The sequence below is a fragment of the Girardinichthys multiradiatus genome, chromosome 4 (assembly GCF_021462225.1).
Source record: "Girardinichthys multiradiatus isolate DD_20200921_A chromosome 4, DD_fGirMul_XY1, whole genome shotgun sequence".
Classification (NCBI taxonomy): Eukaryota; Metazoa; Chordata; class Actinopteri; order Cyprinodontiformes; family Goodeidae; genus Girardinichthys; species Girardinichthys multiradiatus.
Window position 1 is genome coordinate 1,141,007 of NC_061797.1, and position 14,338 is coordinate 1,155,344.

The window sequence follows — 14,338 nt, forward strand, 5'->3', positions numbered from 1 at the left end:
TGAAATAGCACAAAGTATGAAGGAGATAGGTGCCAAGAAAGTGTTAGATATATATTATAACTAGAAAAATTAGCATTTCCTGCGAAAATGCAGTGTGAATGCTGTAAACTGAATTCTGTAGCTGAAAGCTGGCAAAAAAAAGTTTAAATTGCAGCATCGCTTTGAGGCCAACCGGTAGTCCTTCTCCATGACCTTCTCCATAACCTTCATCTTCTCAACACAGTAAGGCTTCTTCAGATCTGCTGCATCACAAACCCCTATAGGTTATCCTTCCTGCTTACAACTATAACCGTCCATGATGAGGGTTTAAAAATCCTTCACGGTTAATGAAGTATTATTGAAATGAACTGAATTCGATATGCATACACACTCAACTTAGCACTGTAACATCATGGCACAGACATCCCACTCTGTAGTGGTCTGTAGAACACAATTATGAAGTAAGTAAAATGTTATTTGTATAGCACCTTTCACAGAAGAAATAACAAAGTGCGTCTCAAAACACATAAGGAAAGCAAAGCAAATATAAACATCACATTAATTCAAAGCCTGTCTGTACAAATGTTTTTAGCTGTATTTTGAATTGACCAACGGAGTCAACACGGCGTAAAAACAATTGAAGGGTAGTCCACAATCAGGGTGCAACAGCCTGGAACGCTTGATCCCCATGAGTCCTAAGCCTTGTTCATGGGACTAACAATTGACCCTGATCAGTGGACCTCAGACCTCTGGCAGAAGACTAGGGCTTTGAGACTATCAAAGATATATTAAGGGGGCTGACCATGCAGAGCCCTAAAAGTTACAAAAGAAGTTTAAAATGAAACCTAAAATGAACTGGTAGCCAGTGACGTAAGGTGAAGCTAAGACAGGAGTAATGTGAGCTCTTCTGTTCATCCCTGTTAAGAGTGTTGCAGCAGCATTCTGCACCGCCTGAATGTGATCCACAGCTGATTTGTTAAAATAGGTGAAACGTCTATTACAATAATCAACCTTTGATTAAATAAAAGCATGTAAAAAAAGTCACACCCAGGTTTCTGAAATTTGACTGAAGAGAGGATCCCAGGAAACCGATGTGCTTTCTGATGTGATAAGAAGTTTTTTCTCATTGTACACACTTTCAGACTGTGGAGTGAGACATTCGGCTCCACTCCTGCCCAGTCTTCACTTTCCCTCCATGATTAACTAATGGAAAAACTAATGGAGTTTTAAAGATTTTCATATACGTTGTCTGCTGTTGAGCAACACACTGTGTTTTATGAAACATTTGTTGAACTGACCAAGTTATGGCCTACTGATTGGTCATTTCCTCATTACTTTGTCACATATCAGACCTATGAACTTAACTTTAGAAACCACTCATGCTTTCTTTTTACTGATTTTTAAATGTTATTTTCTATAAAAATGCATAGTTTATATTTTGATAAGTAAAACTATATTAGGAAATCCAATTTGATGTGCCTTACTGGATGGTATGCTTGGGTTAGTAGGTTGTTCTGTCTGAAGATATGTGCTGCCAGTTACAAAGCAGGTCGTATTTCTGTCCTGTGAGGTTTTGTATTTGTAACAGGATTTGGAGTTGAAGCTAGGGTCTTTTAAAGATGGGGACTAAATAAAAACAATTATTGTTTGTCTATGACGTGGGGCATACATTTACTTTATGATATATGTATTTGTTTTTGGAAATGCAACATTTAAACTCAGACCTTTAAGCTCTCATTATCTGTTGAGAGTTGGTTCTGTGCTGCTGGGTTGGAGCAAAGTTCAGAATGAATGAAAAAAAAAGACAAACTTGATGAAGCAGCAGCAAGTGAGAGCAACACAAATTGTATCTGACTGTTTTACAGTGGTTATGTTCCTAGCACAAACAATTTCAGTTTCAATTTCAGTTTTCATTTTCAGTTTTATTTATATAGCACCAATTCACAACACGTCATCTCAAAGTCATTTCAATCGAATCATACTGATTTCAAGTTGGGTACATACATTCCAATAAATCCTAAATTGGTTAAAAAGGTTTCTATCGAAGGAAGCCCAGCCGACTGCATCATGTAATGTGCAGTATTCACTCCTCCTGGATGAGAATTTAGAGACAGTGGACAGTCGCTTGCATTGACTTTGCAGCAATCCCTCATACAGAGCATGCATGAAGCGACAGTGGAGAGGAAAACTTCCTTTTAACAGGAGGAAACCTCCAGCACAACCAAGCTTAGTGTAAGCGTCCATCTGCCACGACTGAATATTTGAGATATTTACATAATCTAACCCTGTATTATGTTAATACAGCTGAGATGCACTTCTTGTCCTGGGTTGAGTTCGTGAATGTGATATGGTTGATATTTTACCATAGCATTGCATTCAGACTGAGAGGTAGAAAGACAATGATCATGGACTGTATGAGCAAACACAAAAATTTTAAATGGGGGAAAGGGTATGTGTATATTTTGACAATTGGAATTTTTCATCAAAAAACAGTAATGAAACAAAAAAGAAGCAATATTTGTTGGATTTTTGCTTCAAAATACAAACTGTAACATTGAAAAAGGAGCATTTGTTTTGTAGTCAAAGGCAGGTAAGGATACATTTTTGTACAGTAAAATACTAAGAACATAAATTGTGTGTCTCAGAGAGACAAAAAAAACCCAAAGCATTTTTAATAAGTTTATCTAGAAGGGCACCTTCTAGATAAACTTATTAAAAACTCTCTAGATATTTTATTTTGCCTTATTGGGCTAAATGCAATGAGAAATGATTATTCTGACACAATATTGACGCATTATGCCCTGCGTGGACAGAGAACAGTTTGGTGCTTCAGATGTTAGTTTCCTGAACAATAGTAACCCAAAAACCTCTTTAAATAGCTCAGTTACATTATTTATCTCTTTCACTGGCCTACCAATAAATTTTATTCAGAAAATTCTGAACCAAGTAAGTGAGTAAAACATTGGTGTTTAAAACAAACTTTTTCATGACACTATACAACCTTGGAAGTTTATAAAAGCCAATCAGCATTGACATTACGGTACAGTAGGCCTACTGTAAAACAGAAACTCACATTTTCTGACAGCTCTTTAAAAGGTGTGTCCAAACGCAGGAAATGGGTTGATATGAGAAATGAAGCATTTTCTACACTACACAGACAAAGGATGGTCAATAAAATGGATCTGAGGTTGAGCTGTTTTCTTTAAGGTACATATGTGGTCATATTTCCTGATAACTACCTAAAATGTGATCATTTGTAGCCTACATCAATGCAAAGTTCTCATGTTATTGAAAAGGTTGGGTAATGAATAGTAAAAGATGGGCGACTACAATATTATGGTGAAGTAGGTAGAGCAAGAAATGGGAATACGTGTGATTCCAGCAACCTGCTTTCTCTCTGATAGATTCTCTTCTTTTTTATATTTGATCTCATCTTCTTCATGTTTAGCAGTCTCACAGCAAACTGATGTGTGCAGTATGCAGTGGCATACATTTTAATATGTTGTTTAATTATAAATAATGGATTTACCCGATTTAAGAACATCTGTGCTATTTGCATGGTACACTCAATTCAATTTCAATTCAATTCAGTTTTATTTATATAGCACCAATTCACTACACATGTTGTCTGTCTCAAGGCACTTCACAAAGGGTTTGGAATGGTATAGGGTGGTTCCTCCTTGAGAACAGGTCAGTGTGTAGAGATGAAGAAGCACCTCCCAGAGTTCCAATTTATGATGGTTTGCTGAATTAGGTGACTGTCTAGGAATAACAGTCATTTTGTTTCCAAGCCAGATTTTATATGTTCTTATTATAACTATGAAAAGAAAATTCTCCTCATCTGACTGTGACAAAATTGACTTGTATTTCCATTTCATATAAAATACACATAACCAATTGTTTTTTGTTTTCAATCTCTGGATTCTGGGGTCTTATTTACGCGGCGCACAGTTTTACGCACAACTCTTGTATAAAAAGGAACATTCCGTGAAAGTGTGCGGTCAGGTGCAACAAATGTGTCTTGTTAATGCCAGGGCATATGTTGTCCTTAACACATCATTAATTTATACTATAATGATAATCATAATTATTCTATTTATAATAGCTGTGTTGGTAACAAACCTCACGCATGCTCCATGTCCGATAGCTGGCCTCAAGTATTTTTATATATATATATATATATATATATATATATATATATATATATATATATATATATATTAAAGATTTAAAGTACTTATAGTGTATATGCTGACAGTAGAACTTTGGGAGGCATATTCATGTCATTACATTGATGTGGTATACCTTACAATGATTAGAACTGAGCAATAATTATGCTCAATGCAGCAGCTAGACAGCGTCATTTAGATTTAATGCAGATATTGCTGAACTACACAGGTACAAGCCAACAACCATTTTATTTTCAGTCAGGTTTGAGTTGCTGATGTTATTCAAGAAGTTGTTGGTTTGTGGTAATTCACTATAAAAATCAATCATGGTGTAGTCAAAGTCTGACTGCCACACCACTGTTGCATTGGTTATTTGGCCTTCTGGCTATTTATACTACTTTGCATATGTATTTAGGGGTGGGGACTGGGTGGTTCAAGATCCATGTGCAGCTGCACTGAAGTCACCGCAAATTGGGACGTATGTGTGGTGAAATGTCTATACAGGGTTTCATCTATCTGAATTGTTTTATGCTCTGCAAGTTTCAGAATTTCTCCCTACCACCAACTTTTAGTATGAAAGCTGCCATTATTTATGTACATGGGAACCCAAACCACAATATCCAGTTACCAGAATATGCCCACACTGGGAAAACCGCTGTTCAGGATACCACAACAAATAGGTTTAGCAACAGTTCATGGCTCTCATTAAACAAACTTAGGAAAATACTAAACAGAGAAACAAAAATCCAAAATACTTTTGCGGTTCATTAAGAAAACTAGAATCTGTGATAAGAAATGTGAATTGAAGTAAACTATTTTTTTCAATTCTGTTTTCTTTTTGGGGAGAAGGTTCTCTTTTACAATATTTTGGTGGGCTATAGACTAGTTAATGCATTGTATAAGTCAACATTGTTGCTTCCATATTTAGTCTGATTTCTGAAGGTAAAATTATGCATCATCTGTGTAATAATTTGGTGCTTCTCAACACTTGTAGGCCCTGCGTCTCTCTATTTCCATGGCATTGTTGGGAAGACCAATAAAATCTCTAAACTTTGGCATTCAAGCCTCCCTCAGGGAGTTGCACTAATTACTCCACTAATGTGAGTGCCGCACCTATAATGAGTCATTCATCAACTTGACTCCACCTGAATATCCAAAGATGAGTGTGCCTTATTGTTTGTCTAATCATTTGGCATCTCTGAACACTGTCTTTGTGGCCATGCCCCCTTCTTCTAAAACCTTGTTAGTAATGTATTTGGGGTGTAGATTCTCAATTAATAAACTAATTTAACAAACACAGATAACTGTGAAATCATATTCTTGATCGTCATAATCAGATTTTAGACATGGTGTGTGGAGTAACATTGTCTGTATGAAATATATTCGTTATCTCACCCATTCCTATGTTTCTATACTTATTCTTCACCCGATTGATTTCAGGCCTCTGAACCAGGAGGAGATTGCTCAGCGCAGAGAAATGGCAAGGCAAAGGCATGCTGAAAGGGTGGCGGCAGAGAGCCTTGAAGGGGCCACCCTTTCAGATAATACTCCAGTGGAAGGTTAGTATGCAGTGCTCAGTACAGCTAAAGCTGGGGACACACAACATGATTTGTTTTGCCCAGTTTTTTTTCACAGTCAGGAAAAAATTGCATCAGTCTGCGGTAGTTGTGGTCAGTGAGTAGGGCAAATATGGTAGTGTGAGATTGGGTAAAGACTGGAGTCTATAAGTGTGAGGGGAACCCACTCAACCCAACCTCAGCTGCACTTAAGCAAACATGTTGGGAGTTATTTAGTTTAATCTGGACACGGTCGGGTAGTTTGAACTGATTACCCAAATCCAAACTGACATTGGCATCTCTGGAACACAACCTCAGCTATGAGTTGCTTGTTGCTTTTTTCTTTAAAACCTTATTGGTATCTATACAACATTATAAACATAATTGCAAAATAACTGTGGGCAAAATACAAACAAACAACTAAGTACAGTCAGGTAGTAATTAAAAAGAACAAAATGTAAACAAGAGACACCCAGATTTAAGACTAAAATACTGTAAATAATGAAGAGCCTTATTGAAATAAAGCAATTTGTCAAAAAGTCAGTACTTTATATGATAAAGTGGTATAACAGGGGCTTAATATGAAGAATTGACCTTACTGAATTAAATAGTTTCAGAATCAGAATCAGAAAAGCTTTATTGCCAAGTACGTTTTTGGACATACAAGGAATTTGTTTTGGCGTAGTCGGTGCAATACAGTACAAATTAAACAGTACAAACATATCTACAATATAATATAAATATAAGTGCACAGTTTTAAGTGAGTGAGAGTAAATATAGAGCAGTATAAGATGCAAGAGCAATACAACAGTGCAGGTGATCATTGTGCAAGTAAAGCAGTGCAAGTAAGCAGGAGTCCAAGCTGAGCGTTAATGTAACGCATAGAGTTACAGGTTACAGGTGTCCTGTCAGCAAAAAAGGGGGTGTGTGGGAGAAAGGGGGAATGTCAGGGTGGTTTCCGGGCTTTGTTAACCAGGCTGGTGGCAGATGGGAAAAAACTGTTCTTGTGGCGTGAGGTTTTGGTCCGGATGGACCGCAGCCTCCTGCCAGAGGGGAGAGTCTCAAAGAGTCTGTGACCGGGGTGGGAGGGATCAGCCAGAATCTTCCCTGCCCGCTTCAGGGTCCTGGAGGTGTACAGTTCCTGGAGCGACAGTAGACTGCAGCCAATCACCTTCTCAGCAGACCGAATGACACGCTGCAGCCTGCCCTTATCCTTGGCTGTAGCAGCGGCGTACCAGATGGTGATGGAGGAGGTGAGGATGGACTCAATGATGGCTGTGTAGAAGTGCACCATCATAGTCTTTGGCAGGTTGAATTTCTTCAGCTGCCGCAGGAAGAACATCCTCTGCTGGGCTTTCTTGATGAGGGAGCTGATGTTTGGCTCCCACTTGAGATCCTGGGAGATGATGGTTCCCAGGAAGCGGAAAGATTCCACAGTGTCAATTGTGGAGTCACAGAGGGTGATGGGGGCAGGTGGGGCTGGGTTCTGCCTGAAGTTCACAACCATCTCCACTGTCTTTAGAGCGTTGAGCTCAAGGCTGTTCTGGCTGCACCAGTCCAACAGATGGTACACCTCCCATCTGTACGCGGACTCGTCACCATCAGAGATGAGTCCGATCAGGGTGGTGTCGTCCGCAAACTTCAGAAGCTTGACAGACTGGTGACTGGAGGTGCAGCTGTTGGTGTACAGGGAGAAGAGCAGAGGAGAGAGAACACAGCCTTGGGGGGAACCGGTGCTGATGGTCAGGGAGTCAGAGACGTGCTTCCCCAGCCTCACGCGCTGCTTCCTGTCAGACAGGAAGTCAGTGATCCACCTGCAGGTGGAGTCGGGCACACTCAGCTGGGAGAGCTTCTCCTGGAGCAGAGCTGGGACGATGGTGTTGAAGGCAGAGCTGAAATCCACAAACAGGATCCTGGCATAGGTTCCTGTGGAGTCCAGGTGCCGGAGGATGAAGTGAAGGGCTAGGTTGACTGCATCATCTACAGACCTGTTGGCTCTGTAGGCAAACTGCAGGGGGTCCAGGAGGGGGTCGGTGATGTCTTTTAGGTGTGAGAGCACAAGGCGCTCAAAGGACTTCATCACCACAGAGGTCAGGGCGACGGGTCTGAAGTCATTAAGCCCTGTGGTCCTTGGCTTCTTGGGAACAGGGACGATGGTGGAGGACTTGAAGCAGGCTGGCACATGACATGTCTCCAGTGAGGTGTTAAAAATGTCTGTGAAGACTGGAGACAGCTGATCAGCGCAGTGCTTCAGGCTGGCTGGTGAGACAGAATCCGGACCAGCAGCTTTCCGGGGGTTCTGTCTCCTGAAGAGTTTGTTGACGTCCCTCTCCTGGATGGAAAGAGCCGTCCTCGGCGTGGGTAGGGGGCTGGTGGGGGTTGGAGGTGCCAAGGCCCCTCTTGAGGTTGGGGAGGTGGGGGTGGTGGATTGTGGCTGCAGCTGTTGGGGGGCGTCGTGGGAGATGGTTGCAGGACTGTCCCTTTGTCTTTCAAAGCGGCAGTAGAACTCGTTCAGGTCGTTGGCGAGGCGTCGGTCGTTGATGGAGTGGGGGGCTTTCGGCTTGTAGTTGGTGATTTGCTTGAGCCCTTTCCAGACAGACGCAGAGTCGTTGGCTGAGAACTGGATTTGGAGCTTCTCAGAGTACAGTCGTTTGGCCTCTTTCACTGCCTTGCCAAACTTGTACTTGGCCTCTCTGTGTATGTCTTTGTCCCCACTCCTGAAGGCCTCTTCCTTATCCAGTCTTAACCTTCTGAGTTTAGCTGTGAACCAGGGTTTGTCGTTGTTGTAACTCACCCTGGTGCATGATGGTACACAGCTGTCCTCACAGAAGCTGATGTAGGAAGTCACAGCCTCTGTGTACTCGTCCAGACTGTTGGTAGTAGTCCGGAACACATCCCAGTCTGTACAGCCTAAACACGCCTGGAGATTCTCCACAGCCTCACTGCTCCACTTCCTTGTCGTCCTCACAACAGGTTTGCAGAGCTTTAGTTTCTGCCTGTATGCAGGAATCAGGTGGACCATGATGTGGTCGGATTGGCCCAGTGCAGCACGTGGGACGGCGTGATAAGCGTCTCTGATGGTGGTGTAACAGTGATCCAGAATGTTGTCCTCTCTGGTCGGACATTTTATAAACTGTCTGTATTTGGGAAGTTCGTGGGTCAGATTACCTTTGTTAAAGTCACCAGCGACGATTACTAAGGAGTCCGGGTTGGTCCGCTCCACACTCAGTATCTGGTCGGCGAGCATGCGCTGTGCGACCTGCACGTTAGCTTGCGGTGGGATGTAAACACCGACCAGGATGAACGAAGCGAACTCACGGGGGGAATAGAAAGACTTACAGTTTATGATGAAGGATTCCAGGTCTGGAGAACAGTGCTGTTGAATCACTGTCACGTCGTTGCACCAACCACTGTTGAGGTAAAAACAGATTCCTCCACCTTTCGCTTTGCCGGAGAGTTCCGTGTCTCTGTCCGCTCTGTAGAGCTGGAATCCTGCCAGCTGCAGCGCAGAGTCCGGTATTAATCCACACAGCCACGTCTCCGTGAAGCACAAAACTGCCGATGAATAAAAGTCCCTGTTTTTCCCCAACAACAGTTGTAGTTCCTCCATTTTGTTGGGAAGTGAGCGCACGTTAGAGAGAAATATTCCAGGTAACGGTGTTCGTAGTCCACGCTGGCGAAGACGTACCAGCACCCCAGCCCGTTTCCCTCTCTTCCGGCGTTTCACCGCGTGAACAAAGGTGAGCGCACCTTTGACCAGAATGTCCAAATATTCCAGAGCAGTAGGTAGAAATGTTGGAAATAACTCCTCTGGTGTAGTAGCCCTGATGTTCATGAGTTCTTCTCTGGTGAGAGAGCTCCGGGTACCATCACAGAAGACCGTTTTAAAGCAAAAGACAAAACAAAACAATGCGCACCAACACGCCGAGGCGACCATCTGCGGCGCCATCTTGTGTCCTGTTCACAAAAGAATAAAGTTATCATAAATTGTAAACTTTTAGTTTTGCAATCCAGTCTAAACATTATAGTGTTATCTGTTAAGATAAAAAATAGGGCTGCTAAAATTTTTACTTTTATGGGATAAAATAAATTAATGCAACAATTAATTTGAAAAACGCCCCCTCCCCATTGCCGTATCTCACCTCCGTTTGCTCAGTCAAGGTAGCGATGGAAAAACAAGAAAGAAGCGCTGTTAAATGAACAATTTCCCTTTGTTATCAGTTGGTCCTTTGGACAAAACCAAAGTAATTTTTGTGCTTTGCAAAGGTGAATTTATTTGCTATTGAAGCAGTTCATCACTTACATATCACCTGAAGGTGAAAGTCCCTTGTGTGGCAGCAACGTTGGAGGGAGGAGGTCTCCAATTGAAAACTTTGCACCACTTTGGAGCAAGTGGTGGGCCGCTGTCCAGGCAAACCAGCACCGAAATAACGAAGACTATTGCTTATTGGATGCCGAAACATTTTCGCCCTGTAAATATTGAGGATGCAGGACTGAGAAATTTGAAATGGGAGGCGTCACGGGACTCCACTTATCATTCACCTGCAAGGCCAAACATAATGTCCAGAATAGAGATGATGTACGAAAACCAGAAAGGAATGAAGCAAAGTATGCTAGTGAAAGCCCCATACGTCGCTCTCACAGATGATCATCGGACTTCTGCCAGCAATGATAACTATTTGGGGGTCACAGCTCACTTTATTGATGACATCCGGTGTCTTTGCATTAATTGTAAGTGTACTAAGTCGCACTCTGCAGGGGCCAGGCTGTCGCACAGTGAATGGAACACAGAGGGAAATGTTAACATGCTTGGGACAGACTGTTCTCTAAACATGCCTGCAGCTGCAAGACTCCTTCCAAATGTAGTTAGTTTAAAGGAGGAGTGGATTTGGTTTCAAAAGTAAAGCTGAAATGTTGTGTAAGCTTCTAAATTTTAGTTCTCACTGATTTATGTATTTTTTTCAAACAGTTATTGAAAAAATTAATGTATTGGTAATGCACTTTAGCTAAGTTATGTTATGCATTTGTCTATGCAAAAGCAAGTTTTGTTTTTATTTCACAGCTTTTAAAAAGTGTTAAAGTAAAAAAATTAAATAAAAGTTCCTTTTGTTAAATTGATGACTTGACCTTGGTCTCTACTGGGGGGTGAAGGGCATGGCCCACTATGACTTTCCCTGCAGACTACCTTTCCTTTGCTATACCTCTGGCTCCCCTCTGTGTCAGGAGTATGCCTATCCTGTTGCTGTGTCTGAGGTCATGCTGCGACCCTTGGTGGTTCATGGTGCCCCTCCTTGTGTTTTCTTTTTGGGTGCCGAGTATTATACGCCTTTTACCCTTCTCTTTACTCCAACTACAGGCATTTAGAATCTGCAATCCGATGAGGTTTATTTGTCAGATAAAAATACCCTTTGGAAAATAACCTTTACAAAGGTATTAAACATACTGTTCATAAAGCCCACCTTTCTTTATTAAAAATGTTTATTCATTGGTCTGATGTAATATTCTAATTTAAAATGTATTTTCATTAATCATCATAACAGAAATAAAGGCTAAAAAAAACATCAGTCTGTGTAATTATTTTATATAATATGCTTTTCATAGTAAATTGAGTTACCGAAGTAAATGAAATTATTGAATATGATTGTACTGGACAACGTCTGGTTAGAAAATTGCATGCGCTACTGCGCACATACACAAAACCTAGAGTCATAAAAGCATTATTTGTGATTTTATGCCATTGATAATTCTATTTTGTATTATGTATGAGATTGTTTCTGTCCCTGTTCTTCTGTACCTACCACGCCCACCTCCCCTGGTTTGTATATTTACTTTCAATTGCATTCCATTAAGATGCCAGACTTGGTCTTTCTTCAGTAGTAAAGTTTCAAAAATGAATAAAGAGTGGTAACTACAGTCAGGGTTAAAACTTTTTTTTGTTGTTTTCTACTTTCAGCTAAGATGACAAGTCTGACTCTAAAGTCAGTGGAGGAAGAGGAACAGAAGCAGGTCTTCATGGCATTTGCACGTATCTACAGTGGGATGGTCAAGAAAGGTCAAAGGGTTTTTGTTCTGGGACCAAAGTATGACCCTACTCAGGGCCTGAGCTTGGTAAACCACAGTTCTCTTAAACTTTGTACTACCTGGTTTACATCTGTCTGTTTGTCTGAAAAAGAAATAAAAAGCATGATATAGCAAGATTTGATGCAACAGGAATATGCGACATCAAAGTTGGTACAGCTGTCAAAAAGAATTTGACTGGTTTTACCATATTGAATTATTTAAGTGGCTCGTGAGGTAGGTCAGTACCCCACACAGAGCTGTGTTCACCAGCTTCTGACAGTTTCTGACAAAGCAAATCAGGTTGAATTGTGTTAAATGCACTGGAGAAATCAAAGAACATGATCCTCACAATACTGCTGGCTTTATCCAGATGACTCTGGGTTTGTTGAAGCAGGTGTATGTTGGCATCTTCAACTTCAACTCCACAGTGATAAGGAAACTGAAGGGATCCCCTTAATTTATTGTTTGCTTACTCAGGTGGGCCAACATGAGTCTCTCTAGGACATTCATGATGTGGGATGTTAGGGCAATAGTCTATAAGCATTGAGGACTGATGGATGAGTTTTCTTTGGTACCGGAACAAGACAGGAGGTCCTCCACACCACTGGAACCTTCTTCTGGGCCAGGCTAAGGATGAAAAGGTGCTTCAGAATCCCACAGAGCTGCTCTGCACAGGCCTTTAGAGCTCTAGGGGTGACACCATCTGGAATTGCAGCCTAATTCCAGTTGTCTCTTCACCTGACTTCTTGAGACACACAGGTGGAAGGAGGAGGCAAAGGGAGCATCAGCATCTACTATGGTTGAAGGCAAACATGTAGAAGCAAAAGGGTCCATGGCTGAGTGGGATGATAAGATACTTGAGGTGTTACAGGAGAGCTCCGAGTCAAAGGAGGGTTGAATGTTTGTTTGGCTGTGAGCAAGACAGAAGGATGCTGAGCTTGTTTCTGAACTGAACCCATTAAAGAATGTGTTTAGTTCATTGGCTCTGTCCAGACATCCATCGGTTTGATCTACCTTCTGCTTGAAGCCTGTGATCTTCTTCAGCCCTGACCACACATCTAATACTGGTTTGCTGGAGTTCCAATGTTTTGTTTTCTCTGGTAGAGCAGCTGATAAACTGTTAAAATGTTGGAAGTGTAGCAGAGAGTGAAGCATGGTTAAAATCACCAGATATTGCATTAAAAAAACACATTGCGGTGTTGTGTCTGTAGCTTAGCAACAACTGAGCTGATGACATCACATGCAGTGTTGGCAACAGCTAAAGGTGGAAAGTATACTGTAGCCAAAATAACACTGGTGAACTCTCTGGATAAATAATATGGACGAAAACTTACTGCTAACAGCTCAATATCTGGACTGCAGAGATGACACTTCACAACATCATCTCCTGGATTACACCATCTGTTGTTTACTAGTCCACCTCCTTTGCATTTGCCGCTCCTCTTTAAATCTCTGTCTGCTAATATGGTCAGAAAGCCTTGCAGAGAGACACTGGAGTCAGGGATATGACCCTGCAGCCATATCTCAGTGAAACACATAATACTGCTTTCGTAATACACTGGCTGGGTCCTTTGTAGAGTTCATCCAACTTGTTTCCCAATGATCTCTCATTGCCCATCAGAATTGATGGAAGAGATGGTTTGAACTTCCTCCTTCTCTCTCTTCTCTTTGCTCCTACTCTGCATCCACAGCACCTCCTTTTTAAGTCATCAGGGATTTGGGGTTGTATTTATAAATTTCTTTTCCCAGTTATTTTTGTTGTTATGGACACGGAGACAGAAATGAAAAGGAAATAAAAAGAAGCACGGAAGAGAAAAAGGGTGGGCAAAAAGGAAAAGGGGAGAGAAGGAGAACAGAATGGAGGAAAGAAAGAAGAATGAAGAGAATACAAGGTTACACCCTGCTTGCTTCTACACTTGCAGAAATGTTCATATTATCAGCTTTTTTACCGAAAAGCGCACAGTACTTATCAATGCAAGATGTATTTAGTCTTAAATGTGGCTCAATATAGAACATTTATGTATCTGTTAACACCTGAATCTAAACGCCTGTGGGTCTGAGTGTGAGCGCGCTTGTGTATACAAGATTTCTCCACAAGAATATGCAATAGTGAGTGTGAGGAGCCACAGACCTGCCCCCCTGGACCCGGGACATATACGGAGGAGATCCAAGCCACAGACATCCAAAGGCCCCCCAGAGCACAGGAACCCTAGGAGAACCACCACCGGGATTACCGCAACCCCCCCAGAGAAGAGCTGGGGAGAGTCCTTGGGGAACCACCCAGCAGCCACAGTGTTCTGCACTCAGCCCAGGGAGCTGCAGCCATCTACGCCCGAGCAGATCCAGCCATGGACCCAGAGACCCCTAGACCCTGGGACATATCACTCCCTAAGCATAGGCCCGACAGAGCCCAGGGTCCATGCCCGGGCAAGCAGCCACCGGGAGTGAGCCCACCCAACCAAAGCACCCAGCCCCAGATACCGAGAACCACAAGTACACCAGTGGGCAGAGACACCAACCACCAGCAGGTAGTGTGGCAGGGAGGGAATAGGCCCACATTTGATGGGGGGCCTA

The 14,338-nt window shown here is 42.1% G+C and overlaps 1 protein-coding gene across 5 annotated transcripts in view; it reads left to right on the plus strand.

The window, feature by feature from the left end:
* efl1 (elongation factor like GTPase 1) overlaps positions 1 to 14,338 on the plus strand; it is a 90,717-nt gene that overhangs the window by 39,847 nt on the left and 36,532 nt on the right. For all 5 annotated transcript variants that reach the window (XM_047362890.1, XM_047362886.1, XM_047362885.1 and 2 more), the window contains exons 13-14: positions 5,589 to 5,707; positions 11,658 to 11,812. In XM_047362890.1, coding sequence (XP_047218846.1) covers positions 5,589 to 5,707; positions 11,658 to 11,812 — 274 coding nt within the window. The remainder of the gene's footprint in view (positions 1 to 5,588; positions 5,708 to 11,657; positions 11,813 to 14,338) is intronic.